This window comes from Musa acuminata, chromosome BXJ1-10 (assembly GCF_036884655.1).
Source record: "Musa acuminata AAA Group cultivar baxijiao chromosome BXJ1-10, Cavendish_Baxijiao_AAA, whole genome shotgun sequence".
In the NCBI taxonomy this organism is placed as follows: Eukaryota; Viridiplantae; Streptophyta; class Magnoliopsida; order Zingiberales; family Musaceae; genus Musa; species Musa acuminata.
This window is the reverse complement of record NC_088336.1, coordinates 22,757,976-22,785,704: the sequence shown is the minus strand read 5'-3', so window position 1 is coordinate 22,785,704 and position 27,729 is coordinate 22,757,976. Positions and strand designations below refer to the sequence as shown.

The 27,729-nt window shown below is 41.6% G+C and overlaps 7 protein-coding genes and 1 non-coding gene across 14 annotated transcripts; 5 read left to right on the top strand and 3 right to left on the bottom strand.

Moving 5' to 3' along the window:
* Positions 1–984: 984 nt before the first annotated feature.
* LOC135595550 (uncharacterized protein At4g14100-like) lies at positions 985–3,535 on the top strand. The gene is made up of 3 exons (XM_065086622.1): positions 985–1,522; positions 1,938–2,125; positions 3,250–3,535. Exons 1-2 carry the CDS (start codon positions 1,012–1,014, stop codon positions 2,108–2,110), a joined length of 684 nt encoding a protein of 227 aa, XP_064942694.1. The 5' UTR covers positions 985–1,011; the 3' UTR covers positions 2,111–2,125; positions 3,250–3,535.
* LOC135595552 (uncharacterized) lies at positions 3,499–4,552 on the bottom strand. The gene is made up of 4 exons (XM_065086623.1): positions 4,220–4,552; positions 4,074–4,132; positions 3,851–3,968; positions 3,499–3,764 (listed from the first exon to the last, which is right to left on the bottom strand). Exons 1-4 carry the CDS (start codon positions 4,471–4,473, stop codon positions 3,686–3,688), a joined length of 510 nt encoding a protein of 169 aa, XP_064942695.1. The 5' UTR covers positions 4,474–4,552; the 3' UTR covers positions 3,499–3,685.
* Positions 4,553–4,958: 406 nt separating this feature from the next.
* Positions 4,959–7,301, top strand: LOC104000652 (protein COFACTOR ASSEMBLY OF COMPLEX C SUBUNIT B CCB1, chloroplastic). The gene is made up of 4 exons (XM_009422746.3): positions 4,959–5,290; positions 5,452–5,576; positions 6,752–6,904; positions 6,985–7,301. Exons 1-4 carry the CDS (start codon positions 4,985–4,987, stop codon positions 7,169–7,171), a joined length of 771 nt encoding a protein of 256 aa, XP_009421021.2. The 5' UTR covers positions 4,959–4,984; the 3' UTR covers positions 7,172–7,301.
* A 463-nt stretch (positions 7,302–7,764) lies between these two features.
* Positions 7,765–8,552, top strand: LOC104000774 (pollen-specific protein C13-like). Its single transcript, XM_009422908.3, has 2 exons — positions 7,765–8,033; positions 8,165–8,552. Exons 1-2 carry the CDS (start codon positions 7,880–7,882, stop codon positions 8,491–8,493), a joined length of 483 nt encoding a protein of 160 aa, XP_009421183.2. The 5' UTR covers positions 7,765–7,879; the 3' UTR covers positions 8,494–8,552.
* A 54-nt stretch (positions 8,553–8,606) lies between these two features.
* Positions 8,607–8,679, top strand: TRNAK-UUU (transfer RNA lysine (anticodon UUU)). The gene has a single exon. It is a non-coding gene; the product is annotated as a tRNA-Lys (tRNA).
* Positions 8,680–8,884: 205 nt separating this feature from the next.
* LOC135595549 (ethylene-responsive transcription factor ERF113-like) lies at positions 8,885–10,407 on the bottom strand. Its single transcript, XM_065086621.1, has 2 exons — positions 10,008–10,407; positions 8,885–9,567 (listed from the first exon to the last, which is right to left on the bottom strand). The coding sequence occupies exons 1-2, from the start codon at positions 10,153–10,155 to the stop codon at positions 9,032–9,034; spliced, it is 684 nt and encodes a 227-aa protein (XP_064942693.1). The 5' UTR covers positions 10,156–10,407; the 3' UTR covers positions 8,885–9,031.
* Positions 10,408–12,306: 1,899 nt separating this feature from the next.
* On the top strand, positions 12,307–15,444 carry LOC104000655 (N-alpha-acetyltransferase MAK3-like). The gene is made up of 4 exons (XM_065086620.1): positions 12,307–12,494; positions 12,602–12,722; positions 14,152–14,207; positions 14,984–15,444. The coding sequence occupies exons 1-4, from the start codon at positions 12,336–12,338 to the stop codon at positions 15,188–15,190; spliced, it is 543 nt and encodes a 180-aa protein (XP_064942692.1). The 5' UTR covers positions 12,307–12,335; the 3' UTR covers positions 15,191–15,444.
* A 272-nt stretch (positions 15,445–15,716) lies between these two features.
* LOC135583049 (protein MEI2-like 4) lies at positions 15,717–25,570 on the bottom strand. 7 transcript variants are annotated; one of them, XM_065086614.1, is made up of 15 exons: positions 24,880–25,570; positions 24,166–24,354; positions 23,857–23,902; positions 22,886–23,254; positions 22,282–22,715; positions 21,977–22,135; positions 21,084–21,200; positions 20,854–21,002; positions 19,377–19,468; positions 18,806–19,249; positions 17,886–18,540; positions 17,706–17,790; positions 17,541–17,609; positions 17,130–17,309; positions 15,717–16,438 (listed from the first exon to the last, which is right to left on the bottom strand). In XM_065086614.1, the coding sequence occupies exons 2-15, from the start codon at positions 24,262–24,264 to the stop codon at positions 16,274–16,276; spliced, it is 3,063 nt and encodes a 1,020-aa protein (XP_064942686.1). In that variant the 5' UTR covers positions 24,265–24,354; positions 24,880–25,570; the 3' UTR covers positions 15,717–16,273. The 7 variants fall into 7 exon arrangements, with proteins under 7 accessions (XP_064942686.1, XP_064942688.1, XP_064942690.1 ...); XM_065086616.1 differs by having other exon boundaries at positions 18,809–19,249; XM_065086618.1 differs by having other exon boundaries at positions 22,282–22,652.
* Between the last annotated feature and the right edge of the window lie 2,159 nt (positions 25,571–27,729).

The window sequence follows — 27,729 nt, the reverse complement described above, 5'->3', positions numbered from 1 at the left end:
CTCAAAAATAAAATTTTCAGATAAATCATCCTAAAATTAATATGAAAAAAATAAATAAACTGAAGGAGAAAAGAGTATTTGGGCGTCTTGAATGTTGCATGTGTGGCCACCTAACTTCCTAATATGAGAGAAAACCACCGGACCATCGGCCAACTAGCTAATTAGCAGCAATGGCTCAACCAAGGATTTTGCAAGGCATTAATTCTATCTGATCACAAGGAAATGACAGAATAACATGGAGCAGGTTGGACAACGCTTGCATGGGAGGTACAAGTCGACCACCCGATAAATCGATCGCTATTAACCGATCACGCACAACTGATATTCGTTCACAAGTATAAAAGCCTATCTCCTGACCAGCATCAAGAGAGACACTTCGAACATTTAACTCCTTTTTTCCATATAACACTAACTTAAATTCAGAGGGGTTGAGTCGAGAAATCTCTCTCCCGACCTTGGCCTGTGTATAGAAGCCTAATGACGAAGAAGCAGACCACTCGTCAAGAAAAAAGATCACATTCAAGAGAGGAGTCTCAAACTCAACCCGACTCAACACTCGCTTCGACCACCCAAACTTTCGAGTGAACAATCTTGCGCATTCGGGATTGGACTGAGTCATACCGACACCTCGGTCATGACGTAAAAATTTATTAACAAATATGATGACTAGTATGTGAAGATTGGTTAGGCGTATGACAACTTATTATATATATGGAATCAATTATAAAAATAGTTATGAAATTATGAAATATATATAGTGTTATATGATTATTAATTATCTGTTTAGTTTTGATTAACCTATAACAATTATGCCTAACTTAATACTCGCATTAATTATTGCTTCTTCGGGTACGATTCGATCCAATTTGTTGAACATAAATAATACACTATATAAAGATTTAATATTGAAATAATAGAATATCAAGAAGCTGTTGCTATTGACACGTGTCCGGGGAGACGGATATCAATATATGTTGTTTTGTTGGCAGCAATTGTTGGGAGCAGCGCTCGATGGCACCTCCCGACTCTCACGTGCTACTCATTGCTTCCTTCATCCTGTTATTTCCCATCTCCTCCACTGGTTCTTCGCCACCGACCACGACAATACCAGCAGCAGGAAGGAGCGGAGAGGGCGCGTCTCCTACCCCGACGCCATGGCCGCCGCTGTTCCACTCCCTCCTCTACACCAATTATAGCGGCGCCCTCTCGTTCGTCGACCTCTGGTACGACTGGCCCAACTCCCGCAACTTCAACATCATCCAGCACCAGCTGGGCGAGCTGCTGTACGACCTCGAGTGGGGAAATGGCACCTCCTTCTACTACACCCTCGACGGCAATCGCCGCTGCCGCACCGTCCACTTCGACGTCGGGATACTCCGCCCGGACTGGCTCGACGGCGCTACCTACCTCGGCAGGGAGGCCGTTGACGGCTTTATCTGTGATGTGTGGGAAAAGGCTCAGTTCATTTGGTATTATGAGGACGTCGAAACCAGGCGGCCTGTGCATTGGCTGTTCTACACCGGTCGGTTCGATGAGTGTGCATTACCTGTTCGATGAAAATCCTCAACCACTGGATTCGTGCTTCGGAAACCGAAAAAATCCAATACTTTTGTCACACGATATCCAAAATCGTATCTTTGGAGGCGCCGAAAATTTTGATTTCGTGGTTTTTCTGATCTCTGATACAATTTTTTTCATACAAAATCTTTCTTTTTCTTTCCCCTTGAATGCCTCTGTGAAGTTGATTGGATGCTTTGGAATTCGTATTCGTGTAAGAGTCTCTTTTTTCTGAATTCTTAGATGTATGTTTAAGTACTTACGATTTTGCTATTTCCTAATTTTTAATTGCTTTTGGAGTCATGGTCTTTGAGTCTCTGCGTAAATATACTGTTTTATTACAAGTATTTTGATGTATATTATTGTGTGATGAGCTGCAGGGAGATCTGCTCATGTGATGACATTTGAAGTGGGAGCAGCACTCGAGGATGCAAAATGGCAAGCCCCTGCTTACTGCTTTGACAAAGACGAGGAAGAAGACCTAGAGTACCAATCTGGTCTGAGCCAAATGCTTGCAAGATCGCTGAAAGGACTATCCCAGTATGATATGTAACGATGCTATGTGCTAGTAAGTCAGTAACTTTAGTCCTACCTCAAGGAAAGATCCATTTCAATAAGATGACTGCCTCTTTCTCATTTGCCTTGCTATTGTTTGTGATATATATGCAATGCATGACAGACTCGTAATGCTGCCTCTTTAGTTTCCCTGAACCATTTTATGCTGCAAATTTGAATGAAGATGTTAAGAAACATAATTACATTCATACTCTGTAGTTTTTGGATAGAAATGATAAGAAACATCAACTGGAAAAATGTTTATGGAAACAAGTCTTTCCTCAGTGATGATATAGAAGTATTAGAATACAATTGTGGTATTTGCATCTGTACTCGATATTCCTCTGCATATCAAAAGTCACTACACATGAAGAGTATGAAGAGCGATCCATGAACTTGAAACAAATAGATCAGCTGATTAGATGACATCATTTATTTGCATTATGTAAGCAATGAGAATTTTTCTTCAACTATATATTCCTAATGTTCAAGGATATGTTCATCGACTGTGAACTGAAGGGATAAGGATCTTTGAGCATTTCTCTCTGCAATTTCCTTCCCTTAGACACCCAAAAAGCTGCTAGGAAATCTTTCTGTCACTTGCAACATTTTTGTGCAAGGATTAGATGGCAACTCAAATTTTGCAGACATAAACTGATTTCTAATCTGTCTTAGACATATACATAGATACATATACACAATCATACTTCATCATGCTGTTGCTACAGCTGTTGATTTTTGATCCATCTCCAGCTTATGTGGTCACTATTCTTCTACAAGCAAGGATGTATATAATCATGCATCTCCATTATTTTTGTACCAATCTAAATGGGGATGGATCTGCCTTATTCCAAACTGGTTGAAGTTGAACTCATGAACTCAAGTAGCTTCTTCGTGCATTGTACATTTATGCTACTGAACTAGTAAGGAGTGGAACAAAAGTTCTTTTGATCCTTGTTACCATCTGTTTGATTCAGCTCATTTCCACAATTTTTATGCTCCTAAGCAAGTTTTAAGTGGCTCTTTTTCAGGTTAAAACAAGTTATGTCTGTTTATCTCAGAGCTTCTGTCTTTTTACAGCATGTTGCTGTTGAATCTTGATGTTACATCTAATATCGAGCTTCTTTTTAACTACAGTGACCGCTACATGTATCTACCATTTCATGTTCAAAAGGATGAAGTATGATGCCCATCTATAATTCCAGGGGAAGGCATCTTTTTTGCTATATCACTGGATGGAACCAAAAAGTTGGAGAGCTCCTTACCACATCATCAAATAATGTGGCTTCATATCATTGTTTCCAGAATGCTGCAAGTAGTCTGAAAATTGTCGAAATAAAGTTGTGGCTACCTTCTAATTTGATGCGATAATGTACTCGTTTATGGTTGTATCTGAATGGTTTTGAGAACTGGCGTTTACTTATCTCACTGTTTGACAAACAAAATCTGACACTGGAAGCAGAATTCTTATAGTTACAGAAACATAGGAACCTTCGATTGAACCAAGAAAAAGAGCTTTGAAAGTTATGCAGTGTATTGCTTCTTGCCCAAGCCATGCTTGTGTTTGAACAGACTAGTAGACATTGTTGAGGTAGAAATAAAGGCCAGCCAACCCTGCAACTCCGAGCGCTATAGCGACAGGTAATGCTCGCCTGCAGAACACATGAATGCATCTGAGCAACCAATCTCACCCATCTAATTATGTTCAGTGGGATCAGTTTACGATCGTAGGAGTTACCCGATGGCTTCATCTTTTTTGATCTGTGCCTTCCTTGCCTTACGGACGTCGGTGTCATTAGCGTTCTTGGCTACTGCCGGTTCGTAAGCCCTGAATCTCCTTTTAGGAGCACCACAAACTGCAAGGAATAGAAATATCCTTGAATCAGCTTTTTCATGTCCAAATAAACTTGGAAGGAACAGAGAGTTGTTATTAGATTCGAACTCAAGGAGATTGACCGCACCGGGGCAGAAATACTTGTCAGCCAGCTTCTCAAATGGAGTCCTATCGTTGTAGATATAGCTGCAAGTACAGTATCAAGGAAAACACAGTGAGCGAGGTCGATGAGGGTCGAGTCACAGCAGGGAATCATGGAGAAGGAAGAGAAACCCGCAGTCGCGGCAGATGTAGGCCTGCTTGGACACCACGCGCATGGAGAACCGCGGCGCCGCGGCGGGGCCTCGGCTCGGCGCCGACAGCAGGAGTTGTAAGGAGGGAGAGAAGAATGCGGAGCGGAGGGCGTAGCGGTCTGAAGGGCCGCGCAGGCCTGCGTGGCTGGGAGGTGCCGACAACAGTGGCGGTGGAATGCTCGTCCGAGAGAGCGCGACGGTGGATCTCAGTCCCGCCGGTGCTTGAAGCGCCATATCCTTCTCTCTTTCCCTCTTCGCTATCTGCTCCGCTTCCGTTCTCGGTCTCTCGTTAGAAGAGGCGAAGGGATAAGAGAGGAGCGAAAAGGTTGGTGTGGGTCATTGGCATCGTTGTCAACTTGCCATTGGCGTCTCTCTCTTTTCGAGGACGACCTGCGTCCAGCAATAAGGAAACGTGGAAGCTTGGCTGCCATGTTAGTCTCTATTACATGCTCGGTTTTCAGCCTTTGACTCGACCCGAACTCGATTTAGTCCGAGCCAGACTTCACCCGCACATAGGTCTAAAAAGGCTTATTAATTTCTCGACATATTAAGGTGTAATACGCAAAATATTTCTACAGGAGAAGTCCTCTGCGACGTGCCCTTCTCCCGTTCATATGCTCGTCCGTGAAGGACGCTTATGAAATAAGAATTCCGAACGAGGGGCTTAATTGAAAGAACCTCGATTATTCCTCTATTTTACCGCTATCGATTTCTCTATCCATTGGCAGTACCGGTAGCGGTGGCAATGGCAGCAGCCAAGCCTTTCCTCCCTTCGTCTCTTCTCCCGGCCCCTCCTCGCCGGACCGAGCCGCGCCGATGTAGATGTCTGGGCGTTCCGGTGGGACCCCGCCGGCCGCGGCGGCAGGGGCGGGGGGCCTTGGCGGCGGTGGCTCGCCTGTCGCTCTTCCCTGACCCGCTGTTCCTCCTCGACGTCTCGGCGGCGGCGGGCGACGTGGGGTACTCCCAGGCGAGCTACTACACGTCGCTGGGGCTGTTCGTGATCTCGGTTCCTGGTCTCTGGTCCCTCATCAAACGCTCCGTCAAGTCCAAGGTCCCTTCTTCCTCGACTAACGCCTCATTCTTGGATTTTCGTCGATCATCCTTGAACTTTTGACTCAAAGTCTGGATTTTTTCCATGGTAGATGTTGGAATTAGTTTCATAATTCTAGGAAATTTTGGCCTAAAGGTGCTTTTGGGAATTTGCAAGAACAGATAGTGCAGAAGACGTTTGTAAGGGAAGAGGGAGCGGCGGTGACCCCGAACCAGGTGGCTGGAGAGATCTTATCCTTCTTCACTCGCAACAACTTCGCCGTCTCCGACCGCGGCGAAACCATCACGTAAATCCACCTCGCTTCTTTGTTTTGGGAAATTTTGTACCTTTGAAGCTTGATTATGTCTTGAACATTGAACATTCATCTATTGTGAGAAATCAGCAAGCTAGCACAGAATCCAACACAGTCAGGCTGTGACTATAAAGGCTGCTATCAAATTGGTGATTAGTAGTCAGGATAAACAAATTCGAGCTATTTACTCTCGGAAGCTCAATTACATTCTCCACAGCATATGTTCATCTTGTCATTGTGAGAAATGATGAAACTAATATAAAAAATCGAATTGGTTAGGGAAAACAGTTTCAAGATTTGATGTCAATTGGTAAGCTATTATTCAGACAGGTTATTTAAGCTATATACTCTGTGAAGTTCAGTTAGTTTTTTGGATATTCATCTTGTTGTTGACAATGATGTCGAAGCTAACAAAGTACTTCAAATGCTTAATGAAGATGCTACGTCGGATCAATGTCAAATTTGTAGTTAGTGATTGGAAATTTGGAACCATAGTTTTCGGATACAACAATGTGGACTGCAGATATTTTTATGTTGGTTTGCAATTATGTGACCTTTTAGAGTGACTTGGGTTGGTGTGTGCAATTTTTATACATTGCAGAGCATTATTATTATGTGGCGACCTAGACTCTTTTTTTAGATCTTTGTTCTTCTTTTTGAAATGAAAAGGATTCGATGATGACAATCTTGGGAGGCTACAAATTATACGGCTTAAATCGGTTGTTCCATGTTTCTGTTGTCTGCAACCATAAACTTTTGGTTAGGTTCAATTCTCTCTGCAATTTGTAGATAATTTGGGCCTTAATTAAGAGCTTTAATGACCAAAACCTTTTTTTTTTTCTCTTTTTATAAATGAAAAGAAAGAGAAGGTGAAACTGTGACATGGCACAATTAAGTTTTTTTTTCTTCCTTGGATTTCTTTGGATTTTCTGCAAATTTTCGTATGACAAGAGGCTTTTTGATGTTCTCTCAACTTTGCACATTAGAGATTTAGTTGATAATTAGGCATAGAGCCATCAAGATGGTGTCGAATCACCCACATTATGTCTTGCTTGGAATCCAACTATCGTAAATTCCTTTTCTTTGTCTGATGTTTTGTGGCATTTATGTTCTTTTGATACCATAGAGCGATGCTGATCTATAAAACTAACGAGTGCACTGTTCAAAAGATTTGAAGGCATGATGGTTCCAAGCAGAGGGCAAGCAGCACTACTGACCTTCTGCACCTGCATTAGTCTAGCAAGCGTTGGCCTTGTCCTGTCGATTGCAGTTCCAGAAGGAGGCAATAACTGGTTTTGGCTAACAATTCTAAGCCCACTGGCGTAAGTTTGTGAACAAATGTTCCATAGTATTTGCGGGCAATACATGTAAAATGATACAATCTGTTGCAATGATGTTTTAGGGGATTGTATTACTGGAAACGGGCATCACGTAAGGAAGAGATCCAGGTGAAGATGATAGTTGGTGATAACGGAAGCATTTCGGAGATCGTTGTTCGTGGAGATGACCAGCAAGTGGAGCAGATGAGGAAAGATCTCCGTCTAAGCGAGAAAGGAATGGTTTATGTCAAAGGCATCTTTGAGAGATAGAGATCGGAACTGTTCTTCAATATGTAAAAATCACAAAACCGAGGAAGAAAGAGATGTTCCTTTGTTTCCAATATCAATTTTGTAGCATAATTATCTGCATAAGAATGAGAAGTTATTCTTGAGATGTGAATATGAGCTCAATGAAATCTGAAGATCTTGCATCAGTGTCAGCAGTTACGACATTGTTGTTCTGTTCATCTCCGAAGTATTTGATCTCCACATATACTATCACTTTCATTCATAGCAGCAACTGGTTCTTAGATTTAGCAGCGAGTTATTGTTGGATTGAGACACCCATTCAAGATTGAGATGAGACTGCTTTTAATCCCATTATATGGGACGTGGATTTGAATTCCATAGCTCTCCATCGAGCAACAGACGGCTTCTAATAAGATCCGATTCCTCAGAAATCTCCAAGAAAGGTCAAAGACTCGACTCATCCATCACTTGTCCTCAGGACTCGGTCTTCTTAATATTTCAGAGGCAGGACGAGAAACAAGGAAACAGTTGCACACCACGAAACTTGGTCAACTAAACCTCTTCATTCCTAATCTCCATCACGCCTAGCTTACTCCTTAAATAGGTCGCAGGATGCACCATCAAAGGCCAGGCCACTCTCCTGCATCCATTGCCTTGCTCTTTCTCCTCGTTGCTTTCTGGCTCTGTAAAGTTTCTACACGCATTGGTTGAGAGCGAGGGGAAAGACCAATGGCCAAGCTCCAGCTTCTACCTGTCGTTGCCGCTCTCTGCTTCACCCTCGCCGGCGTCGCCCTTGCTACTCCAAACTTCAGAATTCAAGGCCGTGTTTACTGCGACAAATGCCGTGCCGGCTTCGAAACCAGCGCCACCGACTACATTGAAGGTAGCCTCCTCCCATATACAACGAGAATGCTATGAAACTATACATGCCTGGGCTACTGTTATTGTTATGTTCGCCTCCTGACGCCAAGGATTTGAAGGGAGTAGTAATTAGATGATGGCTTTGACGTGCAGGTGCCAAGGTAAAACTGGAGTGCAGGCAATACGACACTGGTGTTGTGGAGCAGACCGCCACGGCCGTGACGGACGCCAGCGGCACCTACACACTCGAGGTGGAGGACAACCACGAGGAGGAGATCTGCGAGGTGGTGCTGGTGGAGAGCCCACGCCCAGGCTGCTCCGAGATCATGACCGGCAGGGACCGCGCTCGCGTCCTCATCAGCGCCGAGAGCGGCCTGACTACCAGCGTCCGCTACGCCAACTCCCTTGGCTTCCTCAACGCGGCGCCCCTACCAGAGTGTGGGCTTTTGCTCCAGAAATATGCTCTAGGAGTCGACGGCTGAGAGACCGAGCATTGACAGAGGAGAGAGACGTTTCTTCCGGTGATGTATGGCCCCAATTATCCGCCAATAAATTATATCATAATAATTATTAATTGCCACAAGTTATTAATGAAGCCGTCTTAGCTCAGCCGGTAGAGCGCATGGCTTTTAACCATGTGGTCGTGGGTTCGATTCCCACAGACGGCGTTTCTTTTATTTTATATTGATTTTTTTATAATTAAGATAAATTAAATCTAGCTTTAGCTTTATGTGATAATTTTACCGAAGTCTTTTTTGGTCCTCCACAAGTTGGATGACGTGATGAACATTTTGATTTCTGAACAGATATAATCCACTGTATTATGCATATCAAAGAAATGGTGAGAGGATCCAATCGAACCAACATAAACACTGTGGTCGAACTCCCTTTTCATTCCCACTTGTATCACACCATATGTTATCAGAGAAGGATCAGCAATGAATACAGGTATTATCTTTCTATGAAACAGACCAGCATTTCCAAGTAAGTCCCATCCCTCAAACACAAGATTGGTCATTGTCAGGGAGGTCGACTGCTGTCTTTATCCTTGTGATCTCCATAAACCCATGAACCAGAAGAAGAAGAAGAAGAACTGTACGGCGAGTGAGACGAGAAGCCCAAGAACTGCGGTAGAGATCCCGACGTAGAAGATGGCGGGGCCTGAGAGGGCGCCGACGTGAAGGCGCTTCCGACGTAGAGGCCCGAGGCTACGCTCTGCAGGTTGTCGTCTCCACTCTGGAGGAGCTGAGCGTATCGAAACAAGTCTGGATATGAAGACGCCGGCGGCCGCGTCGGTGGCTGTGGTTGCCTTCTGGGGATCCCCGGGCTGGCGAGGAAGCTGAGCTCCGCCCGGCCTTGGACTCGCTGGGGGAAGTTGAGCTTGGCCTTGCTGCCTTTGAACCTCAATGCTGCCTCATCGTAAGCGACGGCCGCGTCCTCGGCGGTGTCGAAGGTCCCCAGCCACACACGTGCAGCCTTCTTGGGATCCCTTATTTCTGCTGCCCATTTGCCCCATGGCCTTTGCCTCACCCCCCTGTAGTGTCTTCTCACATTCCCTTCATTATACCGCGTATGAAAGAGAAGGAAGTATGGAGGTCAATATGGAGCATCAGAATCATCAATCCCCATGCAAAATAAAAAGATATAAGATGAAGATTCTTATATATACCCAAAGCTGCGTAAGTGCCCAACATAGATCACAATGACTCCATGGAGGATGCCACGGAATTCTCAAGAAGTGACAAAAAATTACCAGTTATTTTAGTAATTAAAACCTACATGATATATCTATCCATCATATATACAGACATGACTCTATTCTGTTCTAGATATTACAAGTGTTGCAACTAAAATCTTGTGTTCCGATCAATCTATTTGTGAGAGATCTCGTGATACAACCAAGAATCTTGATAGTCGCCTAAATTTTGATTACCAAAAGTCTCCTAGAAAGGCTATAAATATAGAGAGGAATTGGTGCAGGATGCTAAGCTCATACCTTGCTCTTCTGAGATCTGGATGGCTTGTTTCTCCCCAGGATCAGCGCCCTCCAGTTTAATCCCTTGTTGGTTCACCGTCGGCTCCCCGGCTGAGGCGTCGATGACCGACGAGCTCGAGCTGATCACGCAAGAGAGAGCAGAGACCATGGCCGACGCATCCTGGTCGGCGCGCACTGAGGTGTACTGCGACCACACGTGCTGATCTCCTTCCTTCTCCTCCGGCTCATCAGGAGGAAGGGGCCTTTTCCCATGCCGTCGATCCACCTTAAAGGTCCCTTAACCCTCCTTTTCTCTTCCTTCGCTCTCTCGCATACAAATTCCAGTGGACAACAAAAGATCTCACGATATATGTTGTGGTGATGCTGGTGACGATAACAAGAAGTAGGAAGAAGCAGGAGAAGCAAAGAAAGGATGGGTGGAGATTGCGATAAGAACAGCCTACTTTGTAAGGTTCCTCTGCTATTGGGTAAGGGCTTTATAGCTGTTGTCCTATTTCGGCTTGTTATATATTATACTAACATCTCTTAGGCCTTTGACTACGTATAGATAGAATCACAGAGTTTACAGGTAGATTTAACCATTGAGAGAGACTGAAAAAAGCAGTCAAATGCATGCCATGATCGCAGGTGATTAATGTTTAGGTAGAAGAACACTAAGATGGCCAAAGCTCACCAGGATCAGATCAAATCCAAAGAAGAGAAGTTTGGGAAGTGTCATTTGTTTCTAACATGTCAGCTTGAATAAATCATCCCAAGAAATCTCCATCAGGCATTTGACTGGGTAAACTAAAAAGCTTTGGAGCAAATCTAAAAGAAGAGGGAAATGACAAACTTGGATGCTTGTGGCACCTTACCAACTTTGCTTTTATCCAAAGTATATACATGTATGCATTATATATGTTTGGCTTTGAATGCCAAACTTGCCTCGTGCCGTGTCTGTCTTTGTTTCTTTCGGCTTTTGTTGGGTTTCCTTTGCGTCCGGAGAATGCTTTCCGCCACAAAACTATACCATTGATTTGGTCTTTTCCCACTCTCTTCTCTTCCTCTTGCTGTGTCGGAGGTTCCATCGCTTGATTTCTTGGCTCCTATAAACGTTTGATATGAATCCTATGCTTCCACTTTTCCTTCTTCCCAGAAGACACGTAGCCTAAACCCCAAGTCCCATGCATGGGTTTTTGGCTTCCTCCCCTGTGAGACAAAAAAGAGTTCCATCCCAGCCGAACTCCTCTTGGAAATAACTTCTTGGATATTGAACATCTTTTCAAGCAAAGATATCTTTGGACTCGTACAAGTTTCGACTATGTGTTGCTCGGGAAAGTGAGATAAATAGTTTGTGTTCCTTTTCTGTAGTCAAATGTTGAGCTATTTTTTGTCTTTGCCTAAGTTTGGCATGATCTATTCCAAGATGGTTTTCAAGATGACATCATTCACCCGAAATCAACAGCTATGCCATGCTTCATGTCTTGTTTCAGAAACTTTGACCAGATTCTTGACTCTCGGGACACATGACAGATGCATGAAGCATGGGCACGAAGCTTGAATTATGATGGTCCATACTTCTGACCTTATCACCGGTCTTTGGAACCATGCGCTGGAGATGGAAGGATCACATCCATTGGACTCCTATGCACCTTCCTGTTCCTCCCACCTTGGGATGGCCCTTTGTATGCTGTCACTTCTCTCTCTCATGACTCATCTTCGCACTGTGAAAGTTGGCATGGGTCTTGTTTCAACTACAGTTACTTAATCTTTGCTTGTGGACAAGTCGATAGATATCCTCTGCAACTCCACAGTTCTGCACTGTACATGATAACATGGTTAGAATGTCTTTTCTTAATTGAGACCCGCACTTGACGCATGCAACATGTCGACATACATGCATCTTCATGCATGCCCCTTATTAAGGCATACTTGAAGGAAGTGGTCGGTGACTTTGTGTTCTATATTCTTAGTTATTATAACCACAGGCAAAGAGAACGGGTGACGGTGAACCCATAAATCACATCAAAAACGTCGAAGACAAGACGTTAAGCAAGACGACATTGATATGCTGCAAAATAGAGCCAAGTTGTTGTATTAGCTGTAAACATTTTCTCGTTGAATATTTCTGATGTGCGACTTATACACAATACGTTTAACTGTAGAATAAGAAGTTGTGCTTCTTTACGAGTTCATGCCGTCTTTGTCCAAGCCCGGTTCATCTGATCCGAACCGGTTCGAGCTAAGTGCGGCCGAGTCGGCGAGCGGGCCGGTTTGGACTTGGTCTGCTTCATCATTGGTCGATAAAGTACGGTCGATTAGATTAGAGGAATATTTGGAAACGAGGCGATGACGGAGTTATCGCCGTCGGAGATCGAGTACGTGAGATATGGTGGTGAGCACCACCTGCCGCTCATCATGGGACTCGTCGACCGCGAGCTCAGCGAGCCCTACTCCATCTTCACCTACCGCTACTTCGTCTACCTCTGGCCCAACCTCACCTTCCTCGTACTTGCGAAAATCTGTCTTTCTTTTGCTTGTCGTTAGGGTTTCTCCGCCGTTTTTTGCGACGAATTAGGGATGATTTTTATTTTTGGTTTTACGGCGAAATGCAGGCGTTCCACGAGGAGAAGTGCGTCGGGACGGTGGTGTGCAAGATGGGGCATCATCGGAACATCTCACGGGGATACATCGGGATGCTGGTCGTCATCGAGCCCTACAGGGGCAGGGGCATCGGTAAAACAACCATAAACTGACACTTTTCAGATGTTTAGTAACGTTTTGCTATTGATTATGGCCTGATTTAGATGAAAAAGGTGCAAACTCTGGTGAATATATTTAGGTTGTTCATTTGGTGTCTGCTACTGTATAGCGAAAACCAATCGTAGACATTGATTTTAAGAAACTTTGATGTGTTTCTTGGTTGGTGATGGAAAGGGGACGCACTCTCATGTTATGATATGGCATCAGAGTGCTTGAAGGCATCATTAATGAAATTAAGAGCCTAAGACATCCTAAACTGCACTTCTCTGGTTTGAGGAACAGAAGAAGCCATCTCGAGATTAATCTAACTTAAGTTATGGATTTATTGCTGAAATAATTTGTTGGAAAATATAGGACAAGTTCTAAAGATGTTATTTAGTAGTCTTAGAATCCCTTTTATATAGACTTCTATCGCCTAAATATCATCACTGTAGTCTGATAAGACCAAATGGTCCTGAAATAATGTTACTGTCAACCCAATTTTTGCCCTGGCGGAACACCCAAGAGTTTTCAGCCTGTTTGGCTTCTCCTAAAGCTAGGATGCCTAGATATGAGCCTGCCACTTTCCCCTAGATCAAACATGGAACTCATATCTAATATGATTGACATTTTGACCCATCCCGCTGCAATTCGGACTACTCCTAAAGAGTTGCCATGTACCTCATCATCCTTGAAGGACCGAACCACATCATCTCCACCATTGAAAATTTTGGTTAAGTGCGTTCCCCGAGTGCATCACTGGCATGCTTAGTCATTTAGTTAGAAAGCTGGTAGTGCAGTTTTGGTTCCTTGGTATTGTCATGCAATTGAAGAACTGATCGGCTCTGAAAAGCCAATTTGTCAGGGTCACCACTGCTAAACCTCAGAGAAATTCATCATTAGCCTGCCTGTTTTCTGTGCTGACATTTTGTTGTGGTGCTTGACATGCATATTTCCTGCTGTTCCTGTTGGTAACTACACTAAGCTTATTGGTGCGGCAGCCTGTTAGTTAGCATCAGATAATGTTGTTGGCTGTGGCTGGTGCCCATATGGATCATACTAGCTAATGTTGCCTTGGCATGTTTAAAGGTGCTTGTGGAAGAAGATGGTGATAGGGTTATACCAAAAGCATTGTAGGAGCATGCTAGTCACCCTAGGAGTCAATGTGTCTTGAATATACAGTTTCCTATTTCATCTTAAGTTCTATAAAGCATGCATATGATTTGACCTTTGAGGAATCAGATGATTTTCTCCTTTGGATCTTGTAAAGTTGAATGACCAGATGATGTTATCCTTCATTCTTTGAAACTGACACTAGTCTTGCTTACTTAACAATATTTTCTGTCTGTTTTTGTTGTCTACGTTACCATCCTTTGGTGAATATGTTATGCTGCAACTTATTATACAAATTTTGACACCGCAGCAACAGAACTTGTTACTAGATCTATCCGGGTGATGATGGAATCCGGATGTCAAGAGGTAAATTGCTTTAACCATGATAGAAACAGTATGTTATGAAATTCTATAAAAAAATTGGAATGTGTTTTGACTACCTTATATTATGTGTGATAGTTCTGCGCCACTTCGATTTCATGCTGCAAAATATTTATGTGCATTACTCTTTTGTTCTCAAGATCTTTTTCTTGGGTTTTAAGTAATACACCTGATGTTTTAATGACTCTTTGTGTTGGAGTAATTTCTTTGGTGACAAGACTGTTGAATGCTTAGAAGATTGTAAGTAAGCCTGCATTGATCAACCACATTTTATACTGTAAGAGGTTGTGCGATCCAGCACTACAGCTAGAATTCATTTTTGCGTGGCTCGCTTTACTAGGAAGCATAGGTTCTGCCCTTGTCTAATTGTCACCCAAATTCGGAACTCTTTTATTTGCATCTTCAAGTAAGCTTGTTGAAAATACTGTTATTATTCATGTAAAATTGTTTAAATAGATGAATGCTGCACATCAGCTGCAGCACAATTTTCAGATATTTGCTTCTAGAAGCTATTCTCTGTAAAGTAATAGATCGAATAAGGTATGCTGTTATTGTTATTATGGCCCAAAACTTGCTTTAATGTGCTTTCTGCTCTAGTTTATGACTTTTAATCTTTTCAATTCTTGTTGTGTAAAAATCAATATTCTGATGTATTTCTACTTCTGGCGGAAGTGGATGAATTAATCTTTATACTCAGCTGTGTTTTCTGCACCGGGGAGCATCATCAGGCTGACATGTGAATAATGTACGATCATGTGCAGGTAACACTGGAAGCCGAAGTGACAAACAAGGGAGCCCTTGCATTATATGGCCGCCTAGGGTTTATCAGGGCGAAAAGGCTGTTCAGATACTATTTGAATGGCGTCGATGCTTTTCGCCTAAAGCTATTATTCCCCAAATGCAACCCCATGTTGCTAGCTACATCAAATAAAAATGGAGGCGATGACCAACCTGTTAATCGCTTATAGATGTCTCGGGATTTCTAGCCCATTTAACGATCTTGAGCATGATCTTTCTATTGAAGCGTTTTGTGATAACAGCTTCTGAAAATTTTTATCGGTCTCCATTTGGAGCTGCAAAGCATTTGGCTGCAGAGACCACATCGGTGATATTTTGTTGTTCCGTTGATATAGTCAGTGTTTCCTAATTGGGGCACGGGAAAATATTGAAGAATATTGTGACATCTTGTGTTATATTAATGAATATGCTCTCAATTACGGTACTCGGAAAGATGTTTCTGCAAGTCATGTATTCAATGTTTGGACCTAATTTATAATTTTATACTACGATCTCTTTCACAATAACCCTAGAGATCTTGACAGAAGGTTATATGTTCATCTCAAATCAATGCGAAGAAATCGTTACGTCTAAGTTCATCAGCCACAAGCATTATAAACAAACACTCAAAAAGAAATCGTTACGTCTAAGTTCATCAACCACAAGCATTATAAACAAACACTCAAAAAGAAAACGGAGTCTCAGAAGCAATTGTAATAGACAACAAAAATCAGATCACTTCAAAATTCATGCCACACGGTTGTTTATAGCAGGCATACAGACTCGATATCATGACAGGCAGAGCTCCCGTGAATCATTCGACCAGCCCAGCTTCAAAAATAACAGAACAGAAGAACCCAAACCAAAAGAGGGTGTCTCCAAACTCGGACAAGCACAAGAAAACCAGAGGAAGAAAAGGCCAGGAGATGAAACGCAGAGAAGACCTTCTCGAACCGCATCGCACAAAGTCATGTTATCCTGTCACTCTGGAGCTTCTGTACATTGTTTGCTCCTCTCGCGGCCATCCAAAATCTTAAAGTTCTCCCTGCGCAGTTGACCTTTGCGACTTCAGTTACTGCTTACATGAACCAGGAAAACTAGAAGCACTCTCACTCAGTGACACAGACGCAAAACTAAGGGCTGGAAATCAAAGTTATGGTTGCAGACTCTCTATTTATCAGCAGTATGAAGAAAAGTAAGGAAGGGGAGCAGAAGATGAGGTTGTGTTATGTGTCTGCTCCTCATAGTTAGTGCACCAGGATAAGTAGTATGGGTCACTCCAAGTCCTTTATAGAACCTGGAGGAGAGCCAGCTGCGTCGCGAGAAGCTTCTACATTTGCAGAAGTGGATGGACTTCCTTGGTGGTTCTCTTCGCTGCCACTCACAATCCTTGATCTGCCAGACCTGGACCTGATGTTAACCCCCATAGGAAAGGGCTCCTGTCGAAGAAGATCCAGTAAATATGTTAAGTACTCAAACAAAAATCCTGTCCCAAGAAAATGACCCAGCAAAAGATTCTAGTTCACAATAATGCAGAAACCAGAATGATCAGTATAGAGATCCAATGATGCAATAGTGAAGAAACAATCCATAAATGTCATGACTATATCAAGCAAAGAATCTTGAATCATTACATTTGGATGAAACCCTGATATACAAAACATGGAACAAGAATTTACTTGTTACTGTGGCTAGGCTGGTTGGTACATGTTTATAGTATGATTTACTAGGTAGCCACAGAGAACCCACTTGGTCTTTCATGGCTTGTGAACCAAGTTGAGCACTTTGCAATCAATGGTTAATTCAAACAAGTATAACATGCAATTCTTAGATGACCATATAAACTGAAGATCACTTGCTATAAGCAACATGGTCAAGAGGTTGTACTGAATACTGATGATCCACATGCATTATCAACTAAAGTCGGAAGAACATCAATCATGATAGCACTTGAGCTAGGTGAGAAACAAAATTTTGCAGAAGTATGAATAACGAAAAAAATTTCAGGATACTTTGAAGCTCAAGGCAACTATACCAAACTTGAAGCTTTCTTGGAAACATACATGATAAATCACCATGAAAAACTGAACTTAATGAAAAGGAAAATAAAAGACTTTGATCTCGTCGTACCTGATCCCCTGCATTCGGTCCATCTGAATGGAAAAGGATAGGACGGCAGCGTTTATCTTCATTCATCAGACTAGAATTCTGGAAATGTGCGATAAGAGCAGCTTTCCCCTGGATTCTAGCATATGCAAGCGAAGCAACTTTTTCACTGTTAAATTTCTCCCATTTCTTGCCATTAAATGACTGCAGAGAATCACACTTCCTATCTTTAGCATCTTTATCATGGAATAAAAAGAAACTGAATTGATAGTGTTACAATAAATCTAAACTAACACTGACATCAGTAAACAATAAATATCATGCAAATAAAAAATATATGTCAAGAATGCACTGGTATCCAATAGGAAGCACCAGAAACATGAGATTCAACAAATAGTTCTCTACGTTAAAATTTATCTGAGGTGATCGACCAACCTGATAGAATGGAATGATATGCTGAGGTTTGGTCATGTTTATAAATGCATAGCCGACATTACACTTGTTCTGAGAAAAGAGAAGAAGAACACATCCAATTAAGTGAACCAATAAGAGGAGTGAAAATCCACAAGAGTGACAATTTACAAGGGGTCGTGCGATTACCTTAAAATCAATGGGCAAATAGATGAAATCATAAGTTCCTCGATGATTTTCATCAATTGCAGCCAGCAGCATCTTTGACGTGTACCTGTAAACCAGGTTAAATTTGTTCACTTTGTATTCATATTGGTAATGAGGACTGCTTTGGTAGGAATTATAAGTCTTTAGGTCTAACAAACTTACTTGTTAGGGATGTTTTTAATCATAAGTGTTGTACGAGAGTCTTCCCCACGTATAATGCGTTCAATATCAAGTTCATACAGCTTTTTGTTATCAGCCTGACCAGAATTTGCATCATTTCTTCGGCTCTTCATCCGATCATTAGGACCATCGAGTGCACCAGGCATGGTAATAATAGGGTTCCTACCATTGAATATCTGGCACCTTTGCTGAGGTGAAGGAATCCCAACATGTGCAGGAGAAACAGAAGGGCCTATACAGTTTCCACTAGCACGAGGGAAGATGCCACGAGAAGCAAGTTCTAGTGGGTGCAACTGAGGGCTGTCGGAAAAGCTCATGCTTCCAACAGATCCTGGATGAAAAGCATGTGGATCTGTAAAATCACCAGCATAGCCATGTCGCCTGTCCCAAAGTGATGGATTGACTTGAGGTGCTGAACCAACATGGTGTAGAGGTAGAACTGTATTCAGCATATGAGATGGTGCTCTTGAAAGTCCATTCATCTGAGATGGAGCATGAGCAGGAATATTGTTCATGAATGACGACAAACTTGACCACAACATGTGTCTAGGAGGCTCCTGGTGGAATGAATTTGAATTATTCCATATATATGAATGTCCATGAAGAGGGCAGCTTCCATTTCCAGGAACTCCAATAGCTGTAAGCAGGTCATGTGTTAGAAAGACCAAGGAAAAGGTAAAAGGAAATAGATCATGAAAAACCTAAGTTTAGGAAAGAAATCACAAACATAAAATTCAACAATTTGATAGCTTGCTACTATCAGAACACTACCAGATTAAATGTCATTTTACACCTAAATCACTGCTAACTAAAGCCAACAGCACTCCTATACAAAATTCACATTTGCAATTGAGAAAGAATAACTGCATTAAGAAAAAAAAAAATTGTTCTATCGCACTTACAACCTTCGCTGTTGTCAAAATAATGGCTGTTAAAGCTACCAGAGTCTACTTTGTGAAGATGCCTGTTATCTGTTCCTTCAGCAGGTCTGGAGTTGATTTTGGTACCCATAGCTGATACTGGGTTTGATGATTTGTAAGGAAGGCCGCTCGTGACTCCATTTTGAAAATCTGGAAGTGAGTGAGGATGGAAACTAGGCATGCCTTGGAATCCAAAATTCATCTGGTTTAGAGAATTGCTAAGATCAGCATGGGCAGCTTGATTACTGTGACTTCCTACCGATGCAACTCTCACAGCAGATGATAAATTCTGAGGCACACTGGAAGAGATTCCATGGTGTGTGGTCTCCATAAATGGGTTATTTGTTGTACAGACAGCTGCATGTAGGCTCTGGATTCCTCCATTTTCAAGGCCATTGGGTGTAATTGCTCCAAGAGAGGCAGATCCTTAAAAAAAAGGGGAAAAAAGAAGACACTTGTTCAGGCAATGCAAGCCATAGGCATAAGATGACCCGAGAAATGCAAAGAAAATATCATGGTTATCTGAAATAAGAAAAGGCACAAAGAAGAGTACCAAAACATCCAGATGGAGAGTGACTGGGGCTGTGCTTCCATCCATTTGATTCTTCCAGCTCCAACTCGGGAGAAAACTGCTGCATCAAGCTGCTGGTTCAAGAAATATGTCACCCATGGATAATCCACAAAGGAAAACAAAATTTACCTAGGTAAACATAAAAAGAACTAATAAAAGATGAAAGACAACCAATACAGAAGCATAAAAGGAAAACACATATGACTTAAACATATTTATGCATATAAACAAGCATTAGGAATGTCTTCTTAGTTTTTGCCAAAAAACTTAATGTACTGATGCGGTTTGTTGGACCAACCCAATTTACTTTCAGTTAAATTCATCTAGTACAATGAAGACCAACTAAAACTAAATTCTTGCATGATCCGTCTTGACTGAGTATATTGGATACACCTATTCTGATCAATATGATCAATTCAACTTCAACAACATCAAATTCAAACACTGAACTTATCAAATTAAATCATGCCAAGGTCCACCACAACTTATGCCACAAGAACTAACTGGGGATCTTAAGTTCCGGGAACTTGACTTCCAGGTGAACAGACACTTGTGTGGAACTCAAGTTCAAAAAGAAATTTGAGTTCTAAGAATTCAAAATCAGGGATGATTTGTTACGGATTACTGAAGTTGTGATTTCATTGCAATGAGACAATTATTTTCTTTAATAACCAAATATAGTATATGCTAAGCTCTGATATATGGCTTGCAGAGCTGCCATAACCACACAAGCTAAACCAAAGAAAAGCCCATGAAGCAGAGTTACCACTGATGATAACAGTCTGCATGGAAATCCTGAAGCAGATGATGACTCTGGACATTTGCATCTTTTTCCATCTCAGGCTTCTCATCCATAATCATATAAGTAGATAACTCATCTAACAGCTTGGCAAATTAATTCCGTTAAGCTGCAACGTAGTACCAAAACCATGCAGATTTATCCTTTTTTTTCAATCACACAAAGAATATCAAAGTTAAAGAAGTTGATGGCATGGTGTCAAAACCTTAGCTCAAATCCAAACATGAAACCATGAATATTACTTCATTCGTTAAAAAGGGTATAGTACCAACTGAAATATAAAGACCAAGGCCTTCGTTTTTTTATTATTTGCATTTGGTGTAGCAAATAAATGACAGTATACAATCAAAATTCTTATCAGTATCTTCTAATGATAACATATCTACAGTAAATCCGATTCAGCTAGTAGTTATATGGACCCAATGTGACAAATATTTTTTTTGTTTTCTGGATGTTAGGCTCTCTTACAAACCAATTTTGTTTATTCCGCACACAAAACTCACACAAACTAAACAGATATAGCTTTAAGCTCAAGAAGAAAATATATATACCACATTATAAATATATTTGTCACAGAACTTGATGAGACTATTGCTTTAAGCTGCTAGAGGATTGTATATGAAAAGATTAGAAAAATGGGTTTGCTTGGATAGTACCCACCGTCTTGCACCTCCAGGACGGCTAGGCTCAAGCTTAATTTTCTTGCCTGCAATATCGCTCCTGTTTAAAGCACGAAGAGCAGCTTCGGCAGCTCTAACATCATAGAACTCAATAAATTTATGATGGCGCCTATGAGGAGTCTCACGTATCTGGGAGTTAAAACTCATGTTTAGCATCAATATATTTCAGTATAACATTAAAAATACATGAAAGAAGCATAAAACTGTCACCTCTTTTATTTCACCATAAGGGCCAAAAATCTGACGAAGATCATCATTTGAAACAGACAAATCAAGGTTGAATACCACAAGTGTCCCCTGGTTTATGTCTTTCTCTGATGGATTGTCCTAATAAACAGAATTGTGAACAAATAAACAAGAATATCAAGTCCATAGACATGTTGTAGACAGTTGATATGAATGAATAATTGTTCTAACAAATATGGAACAAAGCTTCAGTAAGATAGGATAGTCACGTCACTGCTTCTGTAACAACTTTCGAAGAATAGCAGATGAACATGTAAGTATCCAAATAAATGCATTGTGCATTTGTCCATGTAAGCCAGAAAAGAAAATGCTCATATTAAGAACAGGTATGCATATATTCTTCATGAGCAGTCACATGGTAGGCATCCATCAAAGTCGATTATTAAATTAACAAATAAATGCATAAAGTTAAGCTCAAATTTTACCAATTTGAAAGCAGCAGATATCAAAACTGTCATTGTCATCATCTGCTACCAATATTGTTGGCCATAGTATATTCAGGGTTCTCCTAATTCTTTCCGGATATGTCAGAACTTATAATCAACTGGGCTTGAAGAAGATTGTGGTGGAGCAACTATCATTCTGTAACATTCTTTTCTAATTTCTATATTGCTTCTAAAACACATTGAAATTGACACCACCTACTTGCGTGCCTTGTGACACATCCCCATTACTTCCAAGTATTCAGAAAAAGTTTCTTCCGATAGTTACATTGAATCCGCCTAAGAGGTATCCAATTTATATTACTCAAGAGACAATTTGCTTAAACAAGCAACAAAACAATTGCTTTATTTATATTACTCTCAATCAATACTGCTACCACTACAACAATAACAAACTAAATAGTGCATGATTACCTTTGGAATTGAAAAGTGGATATCCAGCTTCCGACGCCTCAATGGCTTGTTTTGAAGTGCTTTCATTGCATTTCGTGCCGCTCTTATGTCATAATAAGATATCATAACAAAACCTCGATGTTTGCAGGCAGTATATATTGTCCTTATGTCACCATATTGCTGCACATTTCCAGAAGAATACAATCAGGACTTGCTAGATTCATGACTGCACATATTCATTACATACTTAGAACTGCTTAAAGGTTTTGCCCAACAAAAATAAAACAATTGTCAACATCAAAATAAAAATCATAAGGTTTAAGTACCTCAAAAAGGACCCTTAACTCAGCATCCTCAACATTGCTATTAATGTTTCTAACAAAAAGCGTTCTTGAAGGATGTTCGCCAAAAGGGTGTTCACCGGCAATTGTGCCATTCGGTCCCACTTGCTGACCATTAGATGCTCCTCCACCAACAAATTCTAGACCTTTGCTCACATTAGTATCATCATCGGGCTCCAGTTCCATACCTCCCCCACTGTAGAATATGTCATCATCAATTTCATCTCCACTATTTGGTCGAGCAACAAATCCAAGATCATCAATAACACCAGATAGCAAGTCATCATCATCAGGGAGAAGATTTCCAATTGTCTGAGCTTCAATTTCCTCCATTGATTCAAAAGGCTCATCTTCCCCTAAGTTAAAGTGATTTTCATCGACAGACGTACAGAAAACAACATTACTTGATGACAATCTCACTGCCCCATCAAAATGATAAGAAAGTTAACTTTTTGAGTACGATAAGCAAGCAAAAATTCTGTAAGAGCAAACAGTCATATGTGAAGTGCAATGTCAAGAATCTATGAGAAATTAGTCCTCTTAGAAAAGAATAGTTTATGAAACATAAGAGTGAAAGAAGAAAACATACATTTTTTTGCAAATATATCTGATAAAGTGCTTGAGAAAAGACCATTCTCATAAAGGCATCCACTTTGATCTTTTGATTCCATAATTGAAGAAGCAGATTGACTTAACAGATCAGATCGGAAAGTAGAATCATGGTCATCGGCCTTCCACAAAGTTGTTGACATGCCAGTTATCGTCTCTGGCTCCAGCTGATGTTCAAGATTAAACTTATCTTTCTGCTCCTTGACCATGTGGGACTCCCACTGTCCCAGACCTTCCGCAGAGTCTGCTCCCGGCATATGAAACTTATTAAGTGGAGAAGAAGAAACTGACTGATTTCTTGACACCAACGTCAATTCCTGCGTTCCTGCAGAGGATAAACACCAACACACTAAAGCCCTTGACTGCCCAAGATGACAAAGGGGAGCAAATATATTCCTCCATTAAGATTGAACAGAATTCAGGAACAACCTAGCAACACACAGACACTGTTCATGAACTTATGAATTACCAACTCAGCCTGCTGATTTCATGCAAATGCCTTTCAATAAAGTTTTTCTATTATGAAAGCTTCCTAAGCGACAATTATCGTTTATCATCTAATTCTAACCAACCCAGATGAGTAGAATACCCAGTCTAAACGGACCCAACAGTTCAAATTCCCATTAGTAGCTCACAGTTGAACTTTTGTTTAACTGAAGAAAAGGAGCAAAGCCGACTAAAACCATTGGCGATCAATGAACTATGCAGGATTTAGCTTCTTACAGGTGGATACATTCTCCATCAACATAAATAAGTCCCTGCTCACTTTAAGAATTATCTTTGTAGAGATGTAATAACAACTTTCCAAAATGTACATTGAGCCCAACAAATTAAGAATGTTTGGAGGTTCGTTGCATAGGGTCACATAAAAACTCCAAGTTTGACAAAAGCAAAGAATGGTAGTAATATCAAACAAAAAAATCCCAGGCTCCACCAAAATGTTATGCTCACCATGGTGATCAGGCACTGACTCAGGTTTCCAAAATCCAACTTGCCTCTGTAATCAAGAAAAGATTAGCAAAAAGACATGCATTAGATATTATTTTGGTTTCGCCTGAGAATAATGTTCTTTCAGATGAAAAATACTTAGAGCAAAAGGTAGGAGGTGCCATCAGCATCACTTACAAAAAGAGCTTATTAACAACAAGAACCAAGAATTTAACAAAATAGAGAATAAGAGAGTACAGTGACTGATAAAAAACGAACTTCTTTTCTCAAAGAGCGAGGTCCATTGACACCCTGGAAAGCTAAAAATCTTACCTCCGTAGGAAAGCGTAGCTCCTCGGAGAAGAAGGAAGAGGCCTCCGAATTCCGGACGAATGGGGACAGGCGACTCTGATCCATTATTCTGGTCGGCATCTTGCAGCACCCGAACAAAGACTAAACTTTACTCCAGCAACAAACTTCCAATGACGCTAGCTACCCTCAGTCAAAGGAAACTCTCCTCCGCTGCGCAAAGACAAAACAAGATCAAGCGACCATTGGGTAATGAAGGCTTTAAAGAGAAACCAAATGTAAAGAAGAGAGGAAAACAAAAAGGGGAAATTATCATGACTCAAATTCTTCTGCTATTTCTGCAGACATTTTTAAGAAATAAAAGTTGTACTCGAGAATCGAAGAAAGAAGGGTCAAACTTTGTTTTTTTAAGTTTTTGGCGCTGAAAAGATCTGAAAGCAAAAAAGAAGACGATAATAGTAGTAATAAAATTCAAAATAATATATTCGGTCACGAGATCACTGAGAAACCAAACTGTAAGAACTAAGTCCGAAACGTCAAAAAGAATAGGAGATCATCGGTAATTAAGAAAGATCCGGTCGAATTCAAGTAGACCGAAATCAAGCCTGGATCCCATCCCTGACCTCAACATCCAACGTTTCCACAGCGATCACAACCAAATCGTAGATTAACACCAGAATTCCGACCAAAACCCAGAAGAAGGTACGAAAATACATGGCTAAGTCAAGGAAACCTCACCGGATCGACGTCCTTTCCCCCTCCCGTTCACCGACAGCCTGCGGAGAAGGCACAAGATGAGCTGGAGCGAGCCGTAATTTAAAAGAAGCAACCCGCGGAGGAATGGATTACGCCATAAGGCAAGAAGGAGGAGGAGGAGGAGGTGGCGATCGAAGAAGGAAGAGAATTCCGCGAAGGGATCCCCTCGGAATCCGTGCCGTGCGCGAGCGTCCAACCCCCACCCATGGATGCCCCTACCTTTCCCCAACCTCCACCCTTTCCCCTCCAATGCAAGCAAAACGAGAGCTCCGTCTCACCACCGCCGCATTCGAATATTATTTTACCCCAGGCTCACTCCCTCCCTCCCCTCTCCTTCTCCTCTGTGTCGCCTTGTTAAGAATTTGGCTCGCCGATCCCGAGCACGCCGAGCTCTCGGCGGTTTCCGGAAGCAGGCGCCGGTGTCGGCGGCGATCCGCCGCTGCCTCCGCCGGCGACGGAGGAAGGAGGCGTCGAAGAGAAACCCGAGGAAGAGGAGAACAAAAAATAACACGAGGAAAGGCTTCGCTAATGTAGGGTTAACGAGACAGAGCAGGGCGAGGCGGAGATTGAGGCGGTAGGGAGAGAGGGCGGAGGACCGGACCGCGGTGGCGAGGGGTTCGGCGGAATTTGGAGTTGGTGGGGATAAGAAAAAATGAGAGACAGAGACAGACGGAGACGAGACGGCGATGCTGCGCCGTTATCGTCTCACACGGAAGATATGCCACGGTGTCCCACCGATTCTTTCGGCGTCCCATGGACGCCTCCATCGAACGAACCATCAGGACCGTCCACTGAACGATCACGTGTACAACGGACGCTCAAGATTACCTATCACAGGACAGCGTTGCTATTACTTATTGACCAAACCGCCCTAGTACTCCCCCTCTATTTTCATGCAATCGCCATGATGGCAGTCGCCCGCAACAGGGAGGTGTCCCCACCCTACTCCCCGGAAACCCCGGTACTTACCCCAATCCCACAGGGCATTATAGTCATTTAGGTGATGTCACGTTAAGCTTGCGGAAAGGCGAGGCTTCGCGCCCGCAAGCTTGCGTGCACCTTCCGCCACGTGGCTGTCTCCGATGCGGTGATTCGAAGAGATAAAATCCCGCCACGGATAAACACGACCAAAAGATTGTTTCCCGACACCCCTTAGTCTCGGCTACCTGTTTTGTAACCGGACGCACTCACGTCCGGGAATAGGGGCCCACCTCCAATCACAAGAAGCCAAGTCAGGCGGGTAGCGACCGCGTTGTTGGTTAAAGAAAGCAAACGTGATGGCTATTTACTACTGTTCACGGGTAAGATATCGGAGATATTCCGAGGTATCCGAAAAAAAGATGCCGTAATAATACCACCTGTTTTCTAAAAATTACACGTCATAAATTAACCCAAATCCTCTGTTATACGCGACATTAATTCGATTGGATTATCGCGAAGTTGAATCAGGTGGGGTCCACCAGTCGAGCTGCTGTTTCGTGTCTGAGGCCAACGACGGGATCCAGCGGGGGTAGCGTGTGCGTGCTCTACACGGATTCAGATGTGTGTGTGTGTGTGTGTGTGTGATGCACTACGATCTTTTATTATGGCATGACAATGACGCAAGCCGGAGGATAAGGCAGAGGAGACGGAAGGCATTTCGAAGAGAGAGATAATTGATTTGGTAAATAGAAAAAAAAGAAAGAGAGAGAGAGAGAGAAATGGGACCAGCCTGCAATTTCTATGGACCTTCTGATTGGGATTGGAGGGACCAGATGGAACGGGATTGATGGAAGATGGGCTGACGCGACGGTGCGTACCTTGGTTTTGGGGGACCAGCCATCAGCATGAGCATGTGCATGTGCATGTGCATGTGCATGTGCATGGATGGCTCATTAATGTCACCATAGCCGGCCCAAACTTTAATATACGAGCTCGTCTCAAACCTAACGAGATGTTTATTTTTTTTTTCCCTCATTAATAGATATTTTAATGCGACTTTAGCGGATTACACTGATGCTATTGTCTATGAAATATAATAGAGAGAGAATGCTGAATTTAATATAATTGTACTAATTATTTAAATTCTCAAACACATTTTATTTCATGAATATTATAGACTATTGAGTTCCATGTGACTATAAATCTTAGAAAATATTTTTAAGCTATTTATGATTAAAAAAAAGAGTCTTTAATCATAATCAATGATATCTCTAACTGTAAAAGTGGTCTTTTCTAATATTAGCTTCTCACTCTTCTAATTTTAGATCATTTCTATTTTAAAAATTAACTTTTAAGCATTTACTCAATTAGGTTTCAGAGTTATTTTTAGGTGATCTTGAATATTGAGCTTTTTTTTATTTTTTATTTGTATGTAAATAAGAGATGTTAAAGATGATATTCGAGTCTAAGATCTTATGATAATCTATCAAGTTCTTTATGAACTAAACTAGTTAATGTGCCATGATTCATCTAAAATTTACAATATGCCAGGTTATAGTTTTTATATTATATCATCATTATAAATCTAATTCTAAGTACAATGAGACTTAAAAAATAAATAAATTTAAATTAATTATAGCATATCAAATTAACGATCAAATTCGATGTAATAGTATCGTGGATTCGACTCAAGTATCCATATTTATATTTATAATTATTCCAAACCCAAAAACTAAGCATGCATTCTCACTAGAGTGATCAAATCTCAAAATCAAGAATCGATAGATCATCAATAATTTTATTCCCTCGTATGAGTTTCATATACATATGAGACGGTAATATGAGATGGGAGCATAATCTTTTATAGTCTTCATCATGGGTTATTAATTTTCAATGATATCAATTTGATCA

Coding starts and splice junctions, on each gene's coding strand:
- LOC135595550 (XM_065086622.1), top strand. CDS start 1,012: ATGGCACCTCCCGACTCTCACGTGCTACTCATTGCTTCCTTCATCCTG. Junction 1,523..1,937: donor GCATTGGCTGTTCTACACCG/GTCGGTTCGATG, acceptor GATGAGCTGCAG/GGAGATCTGCTCATGTGATG.
- LOC135595552 (XM_065086623.1), bottom strand. CDS start 4,473: ATGGCGCTTCAAGCACCGGCGGGACTGAGATCCACCGTCGCGCTCTCT. Junction 4,133..4,219: donor TACATCTGCCGCGACTGCGG/GTTTCTCTTCCT, acceptor CTGTACTTGCAG/CTATATCTACAACGATAGGA. Junction 3,969..4,073: donor TGACAAGTATTTCTGCCCCG/GTGCGGTCAATC, acceptor TATTCCTTGCAG/TTTGTGGTGCTCCTAAAAGG.
- LOC104000652 (XM_009422746.3), top strand. CDS start 4,985: ATGGCAGCAGCCAAGCCTTTCCTCCCTTCGTCTCTTCTCCCGGCCCCT. Junction 5,291..5,451: donor AACGCTCCGTCAAGTCCAAG/GTCCCTTCTTCC, acceptor TTGCAAGAACAG/ATAGTGCAGAAGACGTTTGT. Junction 6,905..6,984: donor ACAATTCTAAGCCCACTGGC/GTAAGTTTGTGA, acceptor ATGATGTTTTAG/GGGATTGTATTACTGGAAAC.
- LOC104000774 (XM_009422908.3), top strand. CDS start 7,880: ATGGCCAAGCTCCAGCTTCTACCTGTCGTTGCCGCTCTCTGCTTCACC. Junction 8,034..8,164: donor CGCCACCGACTACATTGAAG/GTAGCCTCCTCC, acceptor TTTGACGTGCAG/GTGCCAAGGTAAAACTGGAG.
- LOC135595549 (XM_065086621.1), bottom strand. CDS start 10,155: ATGGTCTCTGCTCTCTCTTGCGTGATCAGCTCGAGCTCGTCGGTCATC. Junction 9,568..10,007: donor CCAGATCTCAGAAGAGCAAG/GTATGAGCTTAG, acceptor GGTATAATGAAG/GGAATGTGAGAAGACACTAC.
- LOC104000655 (XM_065086620.1), top strand. CDS start 12,336: ATGACGGAGTTATCGCCGTCGGAGATCGAGTACGTGAGATATGGTGGT. Junction 12,495..12,601: donor GGCCCAACCTCACCTTCCTC/GTACTTGCGAAA, acceptor GGCGAAATGCAG/GCGTTCCACGAGGAGAAGTG. Junction 12,723..14,151: donor CTACAGGGGCAGGGGCATCG/GTAAAACAACCA, acceptor TTGACACCGCAG/CAACAGAACTTGTTACTAGA.
- LOC135583049 (XM_065086614.1), bottom strand. CDS start 24,264: ATGCCGACCAGAATAATGGATCAGAGTCGCCTGTCCCCATTCGTCCGG. Junction 19,250..19,376: donor CTCTCCATCTGGATGTTTTG/GTACTCTTCTTT, acceptor CTTTTTTTTAAG/GATCTGCCTCTCTTGGAGCA. Junction 17,310..17,540: donor ATATCATTCCATTCTATCAG/GTTGGTCGATCA, acceptor GATTCTCTGCAG/TCATTTAATGGCAAGAAATG.